The sequence below is a fragment of the Bos mutus genome, chromosome 16, assembly GCF_027580195.1.
Source record: "Bos mutus isolate GX-2022 chromosome 16, NWIPB_WYAK_1.1, whole genome shotgun sequence".
Lineage (NCBI taxonomy): Eukaryota > Metazoa > Chordata > Mammalia > Artiodactyla > Bovidae > Bos > Bos mutus.
In genome coordinates this window covers 33661806-33684641 of record NC_091632.1, presented here as the reverse complement: position 1 = coordinate 33684641, position 22836 = coordinate 33661806, and the positions used below count along the sequence as shown (strand labels likewise).

Below are 22836 nucleotides of genomic sequence, written 5' to 3'. Positions count from 1 at the left end.
GGATAATCCCATGAACAGAGGAGCCTGGGTGGGCTACAGTCCACCGGGTTGCAAAGAGTTGGACATGATTGAGCACACATGCATGCTGTCTTGTTACCAGAGCAGAGCTGAATGGTTGTGACAGATTGGTCCCAAAAGGCTAAGATATTTACTGTCTGGCCTGGGTGTTCATTGGAAGGACTGATGTTGAGGCTGAAACTCCAATACTTTGGCCACCTGATGCGAAGAGCGGACTCATTGGAAAAGACCCTGATGCTGGGAAAGATTGAGGGCAGAAGGAGAAGGAGACAACAGAGGATGAGATGGTTGGATGGCATCATTGACTCAATGGACATGGGTTTGGGTGGACTCTGGGAGTTGGTGATGGACAGGGAGGCCTGGCGTGCTGTGGTTCATGGGGTCACAAAGAGTTGGACACGACTGAGCAACTGAACTGAACTGAACTGTTACAGAAAATCCTTTATAGAAACCCTGAGGTTCCGACGTAGGCAATCGACTATGAGAGACCTGGCTTTGAAGCCCAGCTCTGCTACTTGCCAGCCACATGATCCTGGGGAAATGTTTTAAGTTTTCTCAGCCTTGCTTTTCCCCATCTGGGGTGATACTAACGCTAATCTCACAGGCCTATGTGGGGACGAAAGGAGATGATGTTTGACGTGGACAAAGTGCTCACCCTGTAGTCTGGCATATTGTGGGCACTCAGTGACTGTGTGGCCTCTGTCCTCTGCAGGCTCTCGTCCCTTACAGTCTAGACCCGCTCTGTCCAGGGCTGTAGCCACAAACCATGTGTGGCCGTTGGGTACCTGCAGGGTGGTCAGTCCACATTGAGAAGTGCTGATAGTGTAAAATACACCCTGAATTTTGAAGACTTTGTACCAAAAAAATAAATAAATAAAGTGTCTCATTAATACTTTTAAAAATTGATCACATATTGAAATGATAATATTTGGGGTATATTGAGTTAAATAAAATACATTACTAAGACTCATTTCACCAGTTTCTTTTTACTTTTTTAACGTATCTACCTTATGGCAGAAAGTGAAGAGGAACTAAAAAGCCTCTTGATGAAAGTGAAAGAGGAGAGTGAAAAAGTTGGCTTAAAGCTCAACATTCAGAAAACTAAGATCATGGCATCTGGTCCCATCAGTTCATGGGAAATAGATGGGAAACAGTGGAAACAGTGTCAGACTTTATTTTTTGGGGGCTCCAAAATCACTGCAGATGGTGACTGCAGCCATGAAATTAAAAGATGCTTACTCCTTGGAAGGAAAGTTATGACCAACCTAGATAGCATATTGAAAAGCAGAGCCATTACTTTGCCAACAAAGGTCGGTCTAGTCAAGGCTGTGGTTTTTTCAGTGGTCATGTATGGATGTGAGAGTTGGACTGTGAAGAAAGCTGAGTGCTGAAGAATTGATGCTTTTGAACTGTGGTGTTGGAGAAGACTCTTGAGAGTCCCTTGGACTGCAAGGAGATCCAACCAGTCCATCCTAAAGGAGATCAGCCCTGGGTGTTCTTTGGAAGGACTGATGCTAAAGCTGAAACTCCAATACTTTGGCCACCTCATGCGAAGAGTTAACTCATTGGAAAAGACTCTGCTGCTGGGAGGGATTGGGGGCAGAAGGAGAAGGGGACGACAGAGGATGAGATGGCTGGATGGCATCACCAACTCGATGGACGTGAGTCTGAGTGAACTCTGGGAGTTGGTGATGGACAGGGAGGCCAGGCGTGCTGCGATTCATGGGGTCGCAAAGAGTCGGACACGACTGAGTGACTGAACTGAACTGAACCAGAAAAATCTAAAACCACATAATGTTAATGTGGTTGACATTATATTTTTTACTGGGCAAAGCTGGTCTGGATGGAACAGTTTTGTTTTCTCATTTCATTTTACACCCCTCTGTTGGTTTGGAAGTTAAGCACCCTATTTCCAAAACTACTGTTTTGGGTTCAGTCGTTCTTGAAGTGTGGTGCCTGGGCCAGTAGTGGCCGCAACACCTGGGAATTTGTTAGAAACGAAAATTCTAGAAACCCACCCCAGATCTCCTGGAACAGAAATTCTGAGGGTGGGAGCCAGTGATCCGTGTTTTAACAGGCCTCCAGGAGATTCTGATGTATATGGATGTTCTAGAACCTTCTAAAATACTGTGTATATTTAACTTAATAAAGCCTAGGATTGATCAATATCTTAATGCCTTCTCCTAAATAGTAAGAGTTATTAAAAATATATTAATTCTGATCATTCTTCCTGATTTACACTACCATGTCCAATATTTTAATTCCATTCTTAAAAACAAACAAACAACAACAACTCTAATTTAGACATTATGGGTTTCCCAGGTGGCACTAGTGGTAAAGAATCTGCCTGCCAGTGCAGGAGACCAAGAGGCTTGGGTTCAATCCCTGGGTCAGGAAGATCCCTTGGAGAAGGGAGTGGCACCTACTCCAGAATTCTTGCCTGGAAAATCCCATGGACAAAGGTGCCTGGCAGGCTACAGTCCATGGGCTCTCAAAGAATCGGACATGACTGAGCACACACACACACACACTTTAGATGCTGTCATCATGATTAATTTGTATTGGTAATACTTGCTTAAAATAATTTACCTACATGCTTACCAGTTTCTTTGTTCATCATTCCTTCTTATGTCTCAGACCTCACTTCTAGGAAGAGGTATATTCATATTTATGAAGAGCATGTTTTAAAAGTTCCTCCATAAAGAGTTTTTTGTTGGTAAGCTCTTACGACTTTTGTTTATATGAAAAAAGTCTATATGTCACCCTTGTTACTAAAGAGTTCTGCTGGGTACGCAGTTTTAGGTTGACAATTTTTTTCCTTTGCACTTGGAAGACATTACTCGACTATCTGTCTCCTTTTTGCTAAAGAGAAGTCAGCTCCAGTTTGTTCTTTTGTTAGCTACTCTTCAGATTTTCTCTTTGTCTTTTTTGTTCAGTTTCACTATGATGTGGCTAGATGTGGATTTCTTTTCATCCATCCTGATTTATATAAATTGTGTTTCCTGCATCAGTGGGTTCATTTTTTAATATTCTCAACCATTATTTTTTATGATTTTTTTTATTGTAAAAAAGACCATTTTTAGAGTCTTTTTACAGACTATTACAGTTCTTTTTTAAAGACCATTTTTAAAGTCTTTATTAAATTTGTTATAATATTGCTTCTGTTTTTTTTTTTTTTTTTGGCTGCAAGGCATGTGGGATCTTAGTTCCCTGACAAGGGATTGAACCTACACTACTGGTATTGGAAGGTGAAGTCTTAACCACTGGACCTCTAAGGAAATCCCTCAACCATTACTTCTTTCTCTTCTCCATTCTGTTTGCTCTCCTTCTGGGATTGGACTTTCTTCCCTATCTTACAACCTAGTCTGTCCAACAGAACTTTCTCTGATGATGGAAATGTTGCATATAGGCATATCTTGCCTTATTACACTTTACAAATATTACATTTTTTACAAATTGAAGGATTGTGGCAATCCTTTGTCAAGCAAGTCTATTGGCACCATTTTTCCAACATTTTATCACTTCATATCTCTGTCAAATTTTGGCAATTCCCTTGATATTTCGAACATTTTCATTATTACATTTGTTATGGTGATCTGTGCTCAGTGATCCTTGATGTTACTATTGCAAAAAGATTACCACTTGCTGAAGGCTCAGATGATGGTTAGCATTTTTTAGCAATAAAGTATTTATAAATTAAGGTATGTGCACTGTTTTTTAGATAGAATGGTATTGCACAGTTAATAGGAAACAGTACAATGTAAGCATAACTTTTATATGCACTGGGAAACCAAAAAATTCATGTGACTTGCTTTATTGTGGTATTCACTTTACTGTGATGGTCTGGAACCCAATCCATCACATCTTTGAGGTCTGCCTGCAATATACATTGTCCAGTATGACAGCTGTTAACCACATGTGGCTATGAGCACTTAAAATGTGGCTAGTGCAACTGGGGAACTGACTTATAAATTTAATTTTAATTGATTCAAATATAAGTTTACATGGCTGTATGTGGCTGGTGGCTATTGCTACAGACCAGATTTCTCCTTTATGGGTTTCATCAACTTCTTTCTCTGTATTGCATTTGGGTAATTTCCTTAGACTTGTTTTCCATTTTTAATAGTCTCTCTTCAGCTATTTAGTTTGCTGTTTAGTCCATCCTTTTTTTTTTAAATGTTACCAACTGTATATATTTTTTAATTTCTAAAATTTCTATTTGGTTCTCTTTTAACTTTCCCTGGTCTTCCCATATAGTCTCATGTTGTTTGTTCAGGTCTATGATTTTTTAGATTTCCTTAAATACCCTAAAATATTTAATCTTAAATATTGCCTGCACATTACCATGTATTTGGTGTGGATAATTACTGTGTCTGAAAGGGCTTAGAGGGTCCAGATTGCTGTTTATTAATCTTTCTGCTGACTCTCATGCATGAACTCATATTTGATCTTATGGGAATCTCCGGCTTCTAAATAGCAATGTTTTCCTCCAGAGAGGATAGACATTGCTTCTGCTGGGGTGGGGATGAGATAGGGAGTGGGGATGACACCTGGGAGCAGGGACCACTTCACTCCCTGTCAGAGGCCCTAGGAGGATAAGAGTTGCATGTTCTGATGTTTCACTTTGCCACAACCCAAGAAAGAAGGGGGCCTCAGAGGACGAGATGGTTAGATAGCATCACTGACTCCATGGACATAAATTTGAGCAAATTCCAGGAGTTAGTGGAGGACAGAGGAGCTTGGCGTGCTGCAGTTCATGGGGTCACAAAGCACTGGACGCGACTTAGCGACTGAACAGCAACGAGGCTTTCTCCCCTGTCACTGGTCCTGATGTCAGCATCTGTCCTTAGGACAAGCCCCAGTGTTTGCATTTGGTTATCACTCACTGCTCTGGTCCTGGTATTAGATCACAGCCTTTTGTTTTCGGATGGAAGTGTCTTGGGAATTTTCCTTACTGTTGATGAGGCCGGTGATGTGTTACAAAGTATGTTTTGTTTCAGATTTAGGGGTTTTGTAGAGGGAGGTCCTTCAGAGTCCGCCTTCCTCCTCACTGCCCAAGTGGACATCCCTCCTGCGATGGGCACTGTCCACCCAGAACTCTTCATGTTCTGCTGGCGCCACGTGCATGGGTCTGTTCACCTGCCCTGCCCAAAGGAAATCCCTAAGTCAGCAGGCAAACCTATCCATCTCTTTATTGCCCAGGCCTGGTTCATGGTGATGCTTAATGCCATTAGCGGCGGTAAACCCCAAAGCTATAGGAAAGGAGGGAACAACATAATTTTGTTTTTAATTTGAATCTACCCAGGGATGTCTTCTGCTCAACACCCTTCACCAGCTGCCTGGATAAAACCCAAGTTCCTTACGTAACAGCGCTCTGTGTGGTCCGCCTTGCCAACTTGATCAGCTTCTCCTCGGTCTCTCACCCCTCCCTGGGCTTTTTAGGAATACTTCCTCAGTCCTCCTGCCTCTCCTAGCCCTCATCCCTAACTGGCTGTGCCTGCTGCCCTCTCTGCCCTAACGGTGATCTGTTGTTGTCTAATCTGCCTGAACTCCTACAAAGCCGTCAGGGCCCTATTTAAATGTTACCTCTTCCAGGTCACCTAGCCGAGGCCAGTCACCCCCTGAAACACACACCCCCTCCATGGCCCCCGGCCCACACTTATGCTCACACAAGCTCTCATTATCCCAGACACTGAGCCTACACTTCTCAGAGCTGAAGTTCACTAACAGTTATGTAATTGTTTGAAGGAAATACAACCAGTCCATCCTAAAGGAGATCAGTCCTGGGTGTTCATTGGAAGGACTGATGCTGAAGCTGAAACTCCAATACTTTGGCCACCTTATGCAAAGAGTTGACTCATTGGAAAAGACCCTGATGCTGGGAGGGATTGGGGGCAGGAGAAGAAGGGGACAACAGAGGATGAGATGGCTGGATGGCATCACCGACTCAATGGACGTGAGTTTGGGTAAACTCCGGGAGTTGGTGATGGACGGGGAGGCCTGGCGTGCTGCAATTCATGGGGTTGCAAAGAGTTGGACATGACTGAGCTACTGAACTGAACTGAATTGTTTGAAGAGTGTCTGACTTCCCACTAGATATCAACTCCACAAGGACAGGAGCTGAGCCCCGTCTGCTCCCTGGGTATCCCTGGTTCCTAGTAAGGGCCCAAGTTAGTGTCGTGCTGGTAAATGTGTAACAAGCAGCTCTCATATTTTTAAAAAGCGCTTTGGTTTATAGCACGTGTTTGCCCATCTCTGTGATGTAAATATGCCCACTGTGGCCAATTTCAGTTGCCCACATGATGCCACTGGACGTGGGTTGGAAATCAGTTTTTGAAGCTCTGTGAGCTCAGCTGCCTGAAATGGAAGGAGCTCTGTACACGTTGGTTAAAAGAAGGCAGGAAGGGCGGGAGGTGAGGAGGGAGGGAGCAGGTCTCCCTTTCTGACTGACCTTCTGCCAGCCCCACCCCCTCGAGGCCACCTTAAGATGCTTGTAGTTCTTTAAATGTACACATGGTCTCAGGAACTCTCAACCTTGGCAGTATTTTAACAACATTTTTTTCTTTATTTTTAATTGAGGGATAATCACTTTATAATGTTGGACTGGTTTCTGCCATATATCAACAAGAATCAGCTGTAAGTATATATATATTCCCTCCCTCGTGAGCCTCCCTCCCACCCCGAGATCCACCCCTCTAGGTCATCACAGAGCACCAAGCTGAGATCCCTGTAGCAGCTTCCCACTAGCTTTCTATTTTACACAAGATGGCACCCCGCTCCAGTACTCTTGCCTGGAAAATCCATGGACAGAGGAACCTGGTAGGCTGCCGTCTATGGGGTCGCACAGAGTCGGACACGACTGAAGCGACTTAGCATAGCATAGTGTATATATGGGGCTTCCCAGGTGGCTCAGTGGTGAAAACAAAACAAAAACCTCGCCTGCCACGCAGGAGACGGTGATATGATCTCTAAGTCAGGAAGATCCCCTGGAGAAGGAAATGGCAACCCACACCCCCTATTCTTATCTGGGAAATCCCATGGACAGAGGAGCCTGATGGGCTACAGGGCGTGGGGTCACAAAGAGTCAGACATGACTTAGCGACTAAACAGTGGCAGCTGCAGCAGTATATATCCGACTCTGTGCGACCCCATAGACGGCAGCCCACCAGGCTCCCCCGTCCCTGGAATTCTCTAGGCAAAAACACGAGTGGGTTGCCATTTCATTCTCCAATGCATGAAAGTGAAAAGTGAAAGTGAAGTCGCTCAGTTGTGCCCGACTCTTAGAGACCCCATGGACTGGAGCCCACCAGGCTCCTCTGTCCATGGGATTTTCCAGGCGAGGGTCCTGGAGTGGGTGCCATTGCCTTCTCCGATGTGGCAACGCTACTGTCGATTTGTCCCAGCCTCTCCTTCCCCTGCTGTGTCCACACGTCTGTTTTCTCTATATCCGTGTTTCTATTCCTGCCCTGCAAATACGTTCATCAGCACCATTTGTCTAGATAACCTTGGCAGTATTAAATGACATTTGAGACTAGACAGTTCTTTGTCATAGGGGCTGTCCTGTGTTCAGCACCGTCCCTGGCCTCCACCCACCAGAGGCCAGTGAGCACATGGCGTGGCTGCTGCCAGCGCCCCCATCCTTCCACCCTGGGTCCCTCCCGTCCTTGGGCCAGCCCTGCTCAGACAGCTGACTCCAGTTAAAACTCCCTGCCCTTGGGCAGTAATGGGGGAGCCCCTGTCAGCACTTTTCAAGCCAAATGCTGAATTCTCTTTTTTTAAACACTGTATTATAATGTGAAATACTGATGTTTTATGGCCTGGTAACGGCCGCTGCATTGGATGGAGATGCTTTCCCCAAGCCCTCGGTCACAGCTCCTATGAAATAGTAGGTGCAATGGTCAGGCCTCCTGAGCCCGGGCTGCTAGGACCACACAGTGTGGTCTAAATGGCATCGAATCACTAACTGTGCAGCTGCTAGAATGATGGCAGGAGCCCGAGTGGGCCACCCCCAACACCCCAACCCCAGAGCCAAGCGGGCCTTTGGAGGCCCTGAGCTAAGAGCTGATAGCCCTTTCCCCCCAAGTGTCCCTTCAAATACACTAACCCATGAGGCACCCTGAGAAATCCCAGAGCTCTGCTCTCACCCCTGACAACTACTTTCTGCTTAAAGAAAAATCAAATACTTCCCTTCCCCCTCATTTGTGATGCTGCTGCCCAGCAAGGATGTAAGCTATGCTCACAGTGTCTCCAGCCCCACGAGTCCCCTGTCCCCAGCCTTGGAGGACACCCTCCTCCAGCCACGCTTCCTGCCAGCCCCTCCTCCCCACATCCCAAGAACTCTCCCAGACAGCAGGGCACCTGTTGAGTTGACAAGGCTCCACCCTGCTCTACACTCATTTCCCAGGTATGTGCTAGGCAAGTATTTCCCAATTTTACTTTGGAGGAAGGTGCTCAGAAGAGGTCCGAGGAAGGCAAATGTACTGTGATCCAATGACAACTGCTGTATGCTTTAAAAAAAAAAAACATGTACCAGAATGTTCTTTTTCTTCTTTGCTAGCCTATTGTCATGCTGAGGAGTGCTCACATTTGGGAAAGAAATCCTTCTTAGAGTCTAACCTGCAACTGGTGTCTCCCACCTCACCTTTTTTTTTTTTCTTCCCTCCCACCTTCCTGATTTGACATCTCTGAGAACCAGAAGTACCCTTTTCCTGAAACCCTAAAAGCGGAAGTTAGACTTGCTAGAACTTCAAAGAATTGATCACTACAACAGGGCAGGCCACTCCGAGTTTCCTGAAACACCTGTCTCCTGTGTTCTGCTCCAGGAAATGACCATGATACTACTGTTGCAGGAAAAGGGGACGCGAGAGGATGGTCATATCCCAGGTCTCAGGCGAGTCCCTGGGGTGGGCCACCAAGTGAGGGGCCTTGGCTTCATGCAGGAAAGAATTCACTAGCGAGCCGAAGTGGAGTGAAAGCAGGTTTATTCTGCATACTCCGTAGGGTGTGGGCCATCTCAGAAGACAAGAGGGCTTCTCTCCTCTCTTTTGCTTTCACCAGCTGGCTGCTGGCCTCTGCGTGTATTCCCACAGTTAATCCTTTTTTCCAACCTGCTTTCCTGGCCAACTTCTGTATGGGTAGGTGGACCTTAACGGTGAATTCTGTGGAAAGTGAAGGGGCTCTTTGAGCAGAGGCCATGTGCAGGAGGAGGGTTCCTATCCACGTGTCCATGTAGGGACAGTGCACGTTTGTGTCTGTGCTGTTCTTGGAGGCAAAGCTGGGGGCAGTGGATACTTGGAAAGTGATGGATAGCTGTGTGGTCTGAGGACCCCCAATGGATCTGCCTCTTCCCTTCACTGACCCTCCCATCTCTCCTTCAGGCCTCAGGACCTCTCTGCTCAGCCTGCTTCCGTGAGCCCCATGGATAGTGATTATTGCGTTGGCCCACCCATTTGCTTGCTGGGATGGGGGACCACCGCTGAGTCAGATCCATGAACCTCTGGCTTGGGTGTGGCATTTGGAGCTGATACCTCCTTTGGGATCATCCTCATTGAATAATGCACCTTTCCACACCGCTCCCCACCCCGCCACCTCCTCAAAATGCCTTGCGATTGCCTCCTGGAAATTTCTTGCCCCAGTGGTGAGCAGCCATATTTCTTGCCCCAAGGCCAATAGGAACGGCAAAGACATTTAAGAGTGGTGGTTTAGTTGCTAATTTGTGTTCGACTCTTGTGATCCTGAGGACTATAGCCTGCCAGAATCCTCTGTCCATGGAATTTTCCAGGCAAGAATACTGGAGTGGGTTGCCATTTCCTTCTCCAGGGGATCCTGCCAACCCAGGAATCGAACCCGGGTCTCCTGCACTGCAGGTAGATTCTTTACCAACTGAGCTATACAGTATCTGTTTAATTTCTTTCAAAATAAAGAGTGCTTTGGTAAGGTTCGTTTTGGGGGCCTTCTTGCAACTTAAGATGCTACAGGAAATGTCAAGGAGAAAACTGATGCTGGTCATGGCCATTCCTCATGCATCCTGAAACATGATTCCTGGGGGTATCTGTATCCAGGGCTGGTGGCCACCATGCTCACTGTGGACTGACACCCCGTTCAAGCCCATCAGTATGTTTAGCTGGAGCCTTGGCACAAGGCAGAGTATCCTAAGAAGTTTCCACCCACTTGGGGAAGTGAGCCTCTCCCTGCTTTTAGATGAACTCCTTTAATTGTGACACCCCTTCTCTGCCTCCCTCTAGGACTATAATTGTTCTAAAGGCTCATGGTTTTATCAGATTCATATCTGCTTGGAAAATGGTGTAGGGCAATAGTCTGCTGGACCCCAATTCTTAGTCTTGTTCCATTGCTGACTATGTCTCCTTGGGCTGTTTATGTGGCCCCTTGGGGCCCCGGTTTCCTCATCTGTAAGGTTGAGACAGTAACACACACTTCATATGATTTTGGGCATTACTTTGCCAACAAAGGTTCGTCTAGTCAAGGCTATGGTTTTTCCTGTGGTCATGTATGGATGTGAAAGTTGGACTGTGAAGAAGGCTGAGTGCCAAAGAATTGATGCTTTTGAACTGTGGTGTTGGAGAAGACTCTTGAGAGTCCCTTGGACTGCAAGGAGATCCAACCAGTCCATTCTGAAGGAGATCAGCCCTGGGATTTCTTTGGAAGGAATGATGCTGAAGCTAAAACTCCAGTACTTTGGCCACCTCATGCGAAGAGTTGATTCATTGGAAAAGACTCTGATGCTGAGAGGGATTGGGGGCAGGAGGAGAAGGGGACGACAGAGGATGAGATGGATGGATGGCATCACTGACTCGATGGGCGTGAGTCTGAGTGAACTCCGGGAGTTGGTGATGGACAGGGAGGCCTGGCGTGCTGCAATTCATGGGGTCGCAAAGAGTCGGACACGACTGAGCGACTGATCTGATCTGATGTTAGAATGATTTGTGTTATCGCATTGTTTATGTCTGCATCCTCAGCCCTTAGCCCTAGCCTGGCACATAGACAGTGGTCACCCAGTGTTTGTTGAATGACATAGTGAGTGTATGTGAAGCGCCTCCATGGCAGGCCCTCAGTGAAAGTCAGCAAGTCATATAGTACTTTCCTCTCCCAGCCTCCATCACTGCCCATACACCCCACCCCACCAACCCCAGAAGCCGGTCTTTGGCCTCAGTCCTCAGCCTGACCCCTCTCCATATCCCTGGGCCTCTGGGTTACGGCTGTGTCCACTTTGATGACTGTGCATCCTGCTAGGATTTCCAGGAGAGCAAGGAGTGACCCTTCTGTGAGGCTCATCAGCACCTTCACCTGCAGGTGGAGCACTGCCCCACACCCTCGCCATCTCCGAGTCCCATGAGCTTGGCCAAGCCCATGAGAAATGGTCTAGTGGTCTGGCTGGGCGCTCAGGCTGCAGGTGCTCTGACCCCAAGTCCTGCCAGCCATATTTGGCTTCCAGGGCCTCAGGATTCCTGTGCTGATTCCAGGCTTCTGAGGGTAGCTCCCCTGCTACTCCCCCAAACACCCCAAGCCCTGGGGACACTTCTTGGGGTCAGAAATGAGTGGTCCCCCCGCTGCCTGGTGGCCCAGGGAGAGATGGGCAGGAAGGCCCTCTGGTGAAGGAGGATATGGGCCAATGAAATGGGGATCTATGACCAGGCAGGCCCAGGACTCTCTGGCCAGGGGAAAGACAAGGACCATCAACACTGGACCAGTCTACAGAGAGTCCAGATGGGAGGTGGTGGAGCCAGTGGTCTGGAGATATATTGGAGTCATGGAATTTTTTTCCCCCAAAAGGATACCCTCATAGCTCAATAGGAAACCCTGGTTCAGTTCCTGGGTCAGGAAAATCTGCTGAAGAAGGGATAGGCTACCCACTCCAGTATTCTTGGGCTTCCCTTGTGGCTCAGCTGGTAAAAGAATCTGTCTGCAATGTGGGAGACCTGGGTTCGATCCCTGGTTTGTGAAGATCCCCTGGAGAAGGGAAAGGCTACCCACTCCAGTATTCTGGCCTGGAGAATTCCATGGACTGTATAGTCCATGGGGTCACAAAGAGTCAGACACTACTGAGCGACTTTCACTTTTCACTTTCAAAGGATACCCAGGTGGTGCTAGTGGTAAAGAACCTGTCTGCCAATGCAGGAGATGTGAGAGACTCGGTCTGCTCCCTGGGTTGAGAAGATTCCCCGGAGGAGGAAATGGCAACCCACTCCAGTATTCTTGCCTATAAAATCCCATGGACAGAGGAGGCTGGTGGGCTGCAGTTCATGGGGTTGCAAACAGTTGGACACAATTGAGCACACACCAAGGACACTAAACTTAAAAGAAAAATAGATGCTGATATTAAAGAATTGGGGTGTATCACATGACATTTTTGGCTTTCATGAAAAACCAGGAGCTTTGGAAGCACTGCAGCCCGGCATGATTGCTTCCTTTAGATTCGATGGGAGGGGGCAGGTGTGAGCCCAGCACAGGGCTGGCCATGAGAGTGCTCACAGAGGTGGGTCCTTATCATTGTCACTCAGACGCTGCTGTGGAGACCCTCAGAGCAGACAGCAGCGGTCACTCCACTTGCCTCCCCATCAGGACTGGCTGCCTGGTGCTTCATGACACCTGGCTGTGAATGGACTGTGTCCTCACCCGAAAGGTGGACACAGGTTCCCAGAGGCCCATGTTACAGATGAGGAAAGTCGAGCTCTGCCATATGCCAGATGCTTTTACCCACTTCTGAGTCCATCTTTGCAACAGCCCTGTGAGGTAGGCAGTCTGATTTCCATTTTACAGAGGGAGAAACAGGTTCAGAGGGACTGGGGGACTGGCTTAGGGTCACACAGCTGAGTGCCGGCTCTGGATTCAAACCCAAAGATCTGGCTCCAAAACCTGGTCTTTCCTCGACTCCTCTCCCCGATGGCTTGTGTGTGTGCATGCTTAGCTGCTCAGTCGTGTGTAACTCTTTGTGACTCCGTGAACTGTAGCCCGCCAGGCTCCTCTGTCCATGGGGATTCTCCAGGCAAGAATACTGGAGTGGGTGTCCATGCCCTCTTCCAGGGGATCTTCCCAACTCAGGGATTGAACCCAGGGCTCTTGCATTGCAGGAAGATTCTTTACTGTCTGAGCCTCCAGGGAAGTACCGCCCCCCCCCCACCCCAGCCCCCGCACCCGCCACGGCTTAGTTTTGATCAATTCTGCTGGTTCAGGCTGTCACTAAAGTGAATTTGTATTTCTTAAACATGCGTGAGGAGATGGAGGGGCCCTGTGAATGATTCACCATCCCAAGATGCGCTCTCTGGCCCTCGGTTTGCAGACAGCCCTCAGATTCCCCTGCCTTGCAGAGAGCTTCCTCTTCTGTCACCACAGCGCTGGTCCCCGTGGTGACAGCTGACAGAGTCAGCCTTCTCCCCTCCCTGGCCCGGGTCCTCCTTATCACAGGCTCCATGCCACCCCCAGAAACATCTGCCTCCTAACAAGGAAGGAAGCTGGTGCTCCTGGGCAGGCGTGGGGTCCGTTTGGATGTGACTTCAGCCCCGCTGGCCTGTCCCAGGGAAAGCAATTAGGCAGCTCAGAGCTGGTCGGGGGCACGGCAGCTGGGCCAGGTGTTTGCCAGGGTGGTGTGTGCACTTCTCTTCCCGCGCCGTGGCCCTGTGGCATTAGACTTGGCTCCTCTGTCTACACCTGGGCCAGCAGCAAGACGAACACCTGAGCCTGGAATTTCTCAGCTACTCTGTGGGGGTCTCTCTGCCTCTGCAGATGCTGCTCACTGACTCAGCTTCTTTCCGAGCAAAAGAGATGCTCAGAGAAAGGTTCTGACTCACCTGGCCCTGTGCCCAGCTCACCTCACCTCACTATTTTTTTTTTTGGCTGTGCCCTGTGGCATATGGGATCTTAGGTCCCCAACCAGGGATTGAGCCTACGCCTCCTGCATTGGAAATTCGAGGTCTTAACTACTAGACCACTAGAGAGGTCCCTCACATCACTTCTTCAGGCTCTTGGAGATCCCACATGAGCCACAGGGGCTTCCGTGGCTAAACCGTCAGGAGCGAGTCTGCCTGCTGTTGTTTAGTCACTAACTCGTGTCCAACTCTTTTGCAGGGGATCTTCCTGACCCAGGGATGGAACCCAAGTCTCCTGCATTGCAGGCAGATTCTTTACCATCTAAGCTATCAGGGAAGCCCTTCCTATCTCTGGTTGAACTTAAATCTATTCAAATCCTGGGGAACACAGGCCATGAGGCCAGTGCTTTCCAGGCTCCAAAACACAATCAGCTGGCATTTCTGAGCCCACAAGGAAAGTGTTGTTACACCAACTTCACAGGTGAGAACACTGAGGCTCACAAGTTAATTAAATAGCTTGAAATCAGATGCTAGTCCAGAGCTAGAGCAATTGATTACCCAGGCCTGACTTGGCCTGGCCCAGCCCCACCGGTGGCCTGCAAAGGTCCTCCAGATGGAGCAAGACATGCAATCTTAGATTCTCTTGTTTAGGTGCAATTAACTGCTGCTGCTGCTAATTCGCTTCAGTCGTGTCCGACTCTGTGCGACCCCATAGATGGCAGCCCACCAGGCTCCCCAGTCCCTGGGATTCTCCAGGCAAGAACACTGGAGTGGGTTGCCATTTCCTTCTCCAATGCATGAAAGTGAAAAATGAAAGTGAAGTCGCTCAGTCGTGTCTGACTCTTAGCAACCCCATGGACTGCAGCCCACCAGGCTCCTCCGTCCATGGGAGTTTCCAGGCAAGAGTGCTGCAGTGGGGTGCCATTGCCTTCTCCGAATTAACTGCTAGTGCCTGCTAACCCATTAAGAAAACAGTCAAAGATTTCCAAAGCCGGAAACTCAGAAATGCAAACAAGCAGTCAGCCAGCGTTTCCCAGGGACTCTGATTCAGAAGCATGGCTGATGCTCTGACAATGTCAAAGGCTCCCCCTTAGGACATGCTAGGGACTAGAAGTCCTGCCATTTTCAAGAAGGAAAGGCCAAGGTTTTCAGTTGCTGCTATTCTTGCTTCTTAGAGATTAATCTTGGGATAATTTTCTTGTGGATTCAGTTTGTTGGGGAGGTAGAGTGCAGGTGTTCATATCTGCATATTTTTTGGTAACTGGGCTTTAAGGCACCACACAGTTGTGGCTCAGATGTGGGTTCTCCATCCACCAGCTGGTATCAGGATACATCCCCTCAGTCTCTCTATACAGTGACACTTCCCTGGTGGTGTGCTATGACTTCGATATTTCAACAACTTCTAACATTGGGTCAAGATCAAACCCCTAAGTTATTTTTAAGCTTATAGGGCATTCTTTTATATTATAAAATTATGAACCTGTTCTCTTATAATAGGAGCAGGAAGTGGAAACCCACTCCAGTATTCTTGCCTGGAAAATTCCATGGACAGAGGAGCCTGGTGGGCTACAGTCCAGGGGTTGCAAAAAGTCGGCCATGACTGAGCACATCAGCGTCCTCTTATAAAGTTAATCATATATATTCCCACTTGATTCTTCATTAGCACCAGGTTCTTTTTCCTTGGGCATAGGTGGGAAGTCAGGGGGCATGGCAGGTTCTGCCCCCCGCCCCCCCCCCGATGGGGTTTGAGTTGAAAAAGCTTGAGTCGTTTGTTCAGAGCAGATGAGCGAGGGGGTAGGGTGTTTGGGAGGAAATGCAGGTTTTTGGTGAGAGGGCCCGTTGATACTTTTAAACTCATATAGTCACAGGCCCAATGGTTTTCACCTGCAGCCCCACTACACCTGGATTCCCCAGGAGCCCAGGTTGAGTGATGCACATAGCAGCTGCCCAATAACCTTGCGCACAGGTGTCGGGAGAGGCTCCTGGGATGCCCGGGCCTTCCTGTAGCCAGGAGGGGACCTCCCCTCTGCCCCACCGCCTTGTCCCCACCAGGAAGTGGCAGCTCTGGTACAGAGAGGGGTTTCATAGCAGGGCAGATGGAGGCCATGCCCTGCCTGATGGAGAGCTTGTGCTGAACCACAGTGCGTTTCTGCCCTGCCCTCTCCTCCAGTCCCTCTCTGCAAGTGCGTTTTCTGGGCCTGGCAGAAAAAGACTAACAGAAATAGACTCCGTCACAAAAGCCAGGAAAGTGCTAGGCTGTGCCAGAGGCTACTGGTGGGTAAAAGTAGGGGTGGAGTCAAGTTCAAACCAGATCCAGCAGAGGGACTGGAGGCACCCACCGAGCTTGGTCCCAGCCCCTCACCGCCCACTCGGAGGAGTCGTTCGGGGCACTACAGCCTTGCTAGGTTGGAAGCCCAGTTCTGTTTCCTGGCTCCTTGATCCCAGATGATGTACTTTGCCTATTTTCCCATTGCCAATGGAGCCTTTGGAGGGTTAACTGAGTTAATACATGTCAAGTGCAGAGCATGGAACTTGGCCCATGGTAAGTGCCCAACAAATGTTAGATGTTATTACTGTTATCACTACTATTAGGTTGCGCCTGTTGGAGCCTGCCAGCATGGGTGGGAGAGCACACGGCAGGGCCACCGAGGACAGCCATGCCGGCTGCATACTGCATACCATCCACGTGGTAATGCAGTGCAAACCTGTGCGGCTGTCCACAGATCCTGCAGATGGGACAGCCCTACTCCAACTTCTGACTAATATCGTGATGCTTAAGTTGGACCTTTTGGGGCAAGGTCTGATTAACAAAGGAGGGGAGTGTGGCTTTTGAGTAGAGCTCTGTGGATTTGAATCAGGTGTGACCTGGCCCTTGAGAAGGCCCTGGTATTGCAACACCGATGGCAAGGATCTTAGCCAAATCACTCCTTTCTGGGCCAAGTTTTCCCTCATCTGTTCAGTGTAGGGGGTTGGGTTAGTTTTGGGGAGGCAAATTGGCTTTCTCTTTGAATGCCAATGCTGATTGATTGGCAGTGGCTGTTGGAGGCTTTGTAAAGTGAAGACATGAGAGGTCATTTGGGGCTGGGTGAGAAGGGCTCTTTAATTGTTCTGTGATGTCTGTTTTGAGACCAGGGAGAGAGGAGCTGTGGCACGTGTGTTCGGGCCATTCACGCTCCTCAGATAAGCCCAGTGGTTCTCAACCCTGGCTGTATCGGAGATTTTACCACACTGATTCAGCAATATAGCACCTGGCATTGGTCATTTTTTGTTTTGAAAGCTCTGCAGGGGATTCTAATGTGTGGCCAGGTTGACAGCTACTGGGGCACACGCCCCTCAGTTCCTGGCAGTCCTGCACTCTGTAACTTCTCGGCATGGTCTATACATTTATGGTACTTTGAGCTTTCTTCTAGTAGAAACGCAAGGGGGGTTAAAAAGGCGTCTTCCAGTCTTATTGCTGGAGAGGATTTAAGTTGGGAGGCAGAGGCTGAAGGCACAGCTGCGATTGTGGATTGGGGTATCCAGGTGGCCTCTTCTCAGGCTATACTGCGGGGTTTTCATTGCGGGAGGACTAGGTTTTGCATCTGGGGGCGGTCTCATGGGGCTCAGAAAAGACCAGCCCACTCTGGCTTCATTAGGGAAGCCCTGTGGCTCCTTTAATTTCTCTCTCAAGCTCCTCTCGGTCCCCAGGGAAGGCAGGAAGTCAGGACAATGCAGAGGCCCACTGAGGTCTTCAGGAAGTAATGTGCCCCAAACTCACAGGGCCCCGCTTTGGGTCTTTTGAAGGAGCGCTGGGGGGAGAAGGAAGCAGATGAAAGCTGACTGGGGCCACTGGGCTGGAGAATGCAGGGTCAGGGCGCCAGGCTTGGAGGTGGTGCTTTAGGACCACAGGCAGCCCTGGATGCTGATGGCTCCTCCAAATTACAGTCAGGGTGGCAAAGATGAGATGTTTCTGGGAGGCCACCCCAGCCTCAGCCCCTCCATGGGCCCAGAATCCAGCCAGCTTTCCTCGGCCCCTCCCATCACCCCCACAGGACCCAGCCCTGAAATTCCAAGGGGCAGGTCATGCCGGGCTTTGCCTCCCACCCGGAGTAAGATAGAAGCAATCAAATAACATAGAATTCGATCATATTTTAAAATAAGCTTTATTTAGATTTTTTTGTTTATATTTTATATTTGCATCCATGCCTTCAAGAAACCTTTCCCACGGGAAAGGTTATTTTCATCTAATGTTACCCATAACTCATTCGCTATTTGACGTAGTTCTCTTAAATAAATCATCCTTAGTAACTCTTAGAATTATCTCCTAATTTACAAAAACTGAAATGAAAAGGAACTACTAAATCATTATTACCAGGAGGGGTTGCAACCTTATTTTCTTGTAAGTAAAGGGCAAAACAATAAAAATCAACTAAAAGAAAAAAAAAAATTCATGGGGGGAGAAAAGCATTTCCTAAAATCTCTCTCGCTCCAGCTGCTCTCCCTCGCCACCAGGCTCGGTGAAATGGCTCAGCCAACAGAGCCCAGAAAGATCCTTAGTAGGTACCCTGCCTACTTTAGGTACCTTTTCCAACCCCATCAGGTCAGAAGGAAAGGGAGCAGCTGACTGGGGCTTTTCTGTTTTAGAGACTTTGGAAAAAATATCCTATCCCTTCTGATAAGAGATGCTTCAGCATTTAAAAATCTCTGTTTCTTGGTAAGATTTGCAAACGTTACGGTTAGCAGAAAGCGCAACTACTGTTGTTTAGAGGGTGTGTGAACTGAGCTGTTAGTAGTTAAGGTGGTTCAGAGCGGGAATTCACAGGTCAGAAGAAAAGGACAGGCTAGTTTTAGGCCATGGGAGACCCTGGCTTAGAAGCTCACATGTTCTCCTTCACCTGGCGTTACGATGCTCACAGTTCCTTGCTGGTGAAGCCTCACAGGGATCAACACTGCTCCCCAGAGAGGCAGGCGTTTCTGCCAGCCCTTCTCTCCTGGGCTGAGTGGGCTCAAGCTGCTGTGACAGTTGGATGACAGGGTCTGAGGAATCCCAAGAGACTCCGTGAGGTGTGGGTGGAGGAGCCAACCAGAAGAGGGAGGGCAGAGGTGCTGGGCGCTGTGTCTCCAACAGCCCTCCCCCTCGAGATGGGTGCCTCCCCCATGGCACCTGCCTGGCCAATGTGCAGAATCAACCAAGGATGAGAGAGACACAGCTGCAGGGAGGAATGGGGGCTGCTCCAGGACCCTTGGGGAACCCACTTGGGCCGAGTGTCCCTGGGGTCCTACCCTGTGGTCATGCGGTCGGCTGTCTTGCCCTGTATTCAGCCTCTCTCAAAAGACAGACCCAAGAGAAGGGGACCACGACATCAGGCGCTCTGCTCACTGAGGTCAGTGCTCTTTCAGATAAATAAATATGTATAGAAAGGCCTGGAGAGAGCTCTAGGTGTGAGAAAGGCGGAGCGTACTTTCCATGCAGGGGCGGGACAATGAGGGAGAGAGAAGAAGAACGAACAGAAAAAAGCGAGCTTGGAAATTCAATGGTCCCTGGTTCTGGCCACCCTAAACTCTACCTTGCGCAGCTTGGCAGCAGCATGATCACAGAACACACAAGTCAACAGAGAACCCGCCTCCCGCCCGCCCCCGTGGAAAAATATACATTCCGATATTTATGTAATAATTTAGCTAGAATAAGTCTTCTGCATTTGTGCAAATAAATTAAACGGAACAATTTTCTTTTCCCCGTAAAGAAAGAAACGGCAACGCAATTTAAAAACCGGCAGGCCATTAAAAAGAGCCCGTTTGGCCTCTGACAAGCCGAGCCAGGACAGGGCCCCTTGGCCAGGCTTGCAAGTCTCTGTGGAGAGTGGACCTTACCCTGATGATGATGGCCTTTTGGGGTTAAAGTGACTTGGGTGTGCCCGAGAACAGGGTCTGGTCCCACGCGTTCACACTGGAAGGGGTAGGCAGAGTGGGGTAAGGGGGGGAACATCAAAAACAGACCACATCCTCAGGGAGACGGGCTCCAGAAGTAGCAGTTTGGACGAGGGACATTTACAAGCACAGAGGGCACAATAGTTTTGTTATTTACAAATACACAGCAGTCCTTCAAGTTTTCAAGTTTCATAAAAAGGAGGCAGGGAGGGAAAGGGACCAAAAAAATCCCCCAACGAACCGAACAAAAAGAAGAAGAAAAAAAAACACATTGAAAAAAAAAAAAACAAAAACAAACCCAGATTAACAACACAACTGTATCGCTCCGAGGACAACAGAGAGTTGACATGTTCACACACGGTTGTAGTATGTACATCAATTACAGAGGTGACGACGCAGGGGAGGGGCCCGCGCGAGCAGGCTCGGCCACACCCGCGCCCACGTGCGCGAGAGATCGCGCACACACGCACTGCCACGCACGCCCAGCCGCACCCCCCCCACCCCCGACTCGCACGCACGTCCACACGCACAGACACGCCCGCCGGGCAGCAGGCGAAGGGAGGCGGGTATCACCAGTCCGCGTCCTCCTCTATGTAATAATCAGGGGCGGTACCATCAAAGAGGCCGGGGTCGAGGGACTTCCGCTGCTTCCCTCTGGCGAAGACACGCGAGATGGAGCCGAATCCCATTTTCTCTTTCTTCTTTTTCCGTTTTTGGTCTTCAAGATCCTCTAGTGACTGCGGAGTCCGGCCAGGTGATGGATGAGGCGGGGAGAAGAACAAAGAAAAGCTGAGCTGGGGCGGAAGACAGGGAGGGGTGGGGGTGGGGGGGCATCCGTGGGTAAAGATGCTAGGGTCTGCCCCTCACTCGCTGAGCGGACTTGGGCCTGTTACAGAACCTCTTGGGGACAACACTAGGACCCATCCAAAACTGTCATGAGGATGTCACTAAAGTGAAGATAAAAAAACGCTTAGAACAGCGCCTGGCACCTAATAAGCATTCGTGATAGCTGCTGTTGGGGTTTGTACTGTTATTTAAATTCAGTGTGTTGTTCACAGCCTTCCTGTGCTTGTAGAGGGCTTGCAGAAGCACACCCACGCATGCTGCCACGGCTGGCCACAGGGCCCATGAGATGAGCCCTTTGGAAAAGGGGCCGTCAGGAGAACATGGACAACTAGGGAGGAGAAAACCTAAGCTTCATGTCAGCCAAGAGCAAAGACCCTGGACCTTAAGGTTCCCGGGTCTGGCAAGTACTATACTTGTACTGACAAGAAGCAATACTGGCCTCGGTAGAGCCGGGAGGCCAGGGTTGGGTTCTGATCTTGATTATGTCACTACCCGGGGAAACCTGGAGAGCCCCCACCTTCTCTGAGCCCAGTTTTCTCATCTTGTGATGCTGGGATTGTTAATAATGACAAAAATAATGATTAGAAGGAGGAGATCTTTCTCTCAGGATAACTATGGGCTTGCAGCTTTGCAAACAGTCGGGTATTTTATACAAAGATGCAGGACAGTGCTATTGGTCAAAAAGGTGGAGGTTAGAGTAATGGTTCCTCAAACCACATCAGAATTACCTTAATTCCAGTCACCTTCCCCACACCCCAGCCTGGCAGATTAGAATCTCTAGGGTGAAGGGCCTAGGAATCTGCAATAGGAAAATCTTCACTGGCAGACCCTGGTGCAGACAAGCAGTCCAGAAGACCAGCATGTGGGAACCCCAGGATGAGAGAGTTGACCTTGGAGAACTCCTCTGAGCCTCATATCCATGTTTTCCTCCCTACAGCCCCTTTCTCACTCTTAAGATAGTGTACTGAAATGTTAAAAGTGAATTTTAAAAAGTTTCCTGGAGCAAGAGGTCCAAAGAGCCCAAGGCTCAACAGGGCTGCATGGAGGATGTGGGATGCTCTTAGTAGGTCCACAGGTCTGGAAGAGGACGTAACAGGGCAAACCCAGGCACTGAGCCCAGCTCTTGCACCAACCCACGTGACTGAGGTTGTGGCTTAACTTCTCTCTGCCCTGGGTGCCCACGTATGGATGTGGGGATGCTGAGGGCCCAGGGGAACAAGTGAAGTCACGGTCAAGAAAGGGTGCAGGGAGGGCCTGAGTGGCCAGGCAAGGCACACCTACCTGTACAATGGGGTTGTGCAGGTTCTTCTGAACTGGGCCGGGACTGTCGCCCTGTAGCCAAAGGAGAGGAGGAAGATGAAACAGCGGAGACACACAACATATGAGAACAGAGGTGGCCCGTGGAGCATGGGCTTTTCCGTGGAAGGAAGTCATCCCTGAGGGACTGCCCTGCCTCTGGGGAATCCGCCCTCCACCCCGAAAGTAGACACTTGCCAACGGCTCAGTCATGGCACCTCGGGTTCATGGAGATGCTGCCTGGACCAGGGATCCTGGCCAGAGGGCCCTGAGGGGATCTGCCTGTTCTGGCTTCTTGACCCCTATTACCCTCTGACCAACATATCTGTCACTCAAAGGCTTTCAAGTTCCTCTCCTAATTGACCCACTGAGTTAAAACTGGAAGTTGGTTACACTTGGTGCTTTTCCTAAAGAAGTATAACTTTACAGAAAAGCACAAAAATAAAGAATTTTGGGACAGGAAGACTTGTAAGACTATGCAGCCTCTTATTAATATTTCCCCCACGAATAACACAATAAATGTCTTATTGTGTGGAGGGGCAGACAAGGCTCATTAGCCTGATTTACAGATACACAGAGAGGTTCCAGACAGTCCAACATTATAAAGCTAATTAAAACCAGAGCTACAACTCAAATTCAAGACCATCTGTTTTTTTCTTGGTCTAGTGCTCCTTCCTCTGAGTATGCAAAAGCCCTCATCATATCCCAGAATCAATCTGCCCTGCCTGGGGTAGGGGCACAGATCACTGGGATCACAAAAGTCATTACTAGGGTGACTTCTGGTGCTCATTTCCAGAATTGCTAGTAAAAGGCAAGAAACAAACCATGTGTCACGTGAGTGAATGTCCATCTTCTCCAGCCTCTCTGTGCTGAGTTCCCACCTCTGCTCTAAGTAAGTGACCAGAGCATGAAAGGATGGGGGTTGCTTATTCCAGGCCAGGCTGTT

At 49.0% G+C, this 22836-nt stretch overlaps 1 protein-coding gene across 4 annotated transcripts in view; it reads right to left on the bottom strand.

Annotated features, from left to right (window-relative positions):
- Positions 1-22836, bottom strand: part of KAZN (kazrin, periplakin interacting protein) — a 1347864-nt gene that overhangs the window by 32811 nt on the left and 1292217 nt on the right. For 3 of the 4 annotated variants that reach the window (XM_070384944.1, XM_070384946.1, XM_070384945.1), the window contains 2 exons: positions 21876-21926; positions 20362-20485 (listed from right to left, as the gene is read on the bottom strand). In XM_070384944.1, coding sequence (XP_070241045.1) covers positions 20362-20485; positions 21876-21926 — 175 coding nt within the window. Of the gene's footprint in view, positions 1-17968; positions 20486-21875; positions 21927-22836 lie in introns of those variants that run through there. The other variant, XM_070384947.1, reaches the window with a different exon arrangement.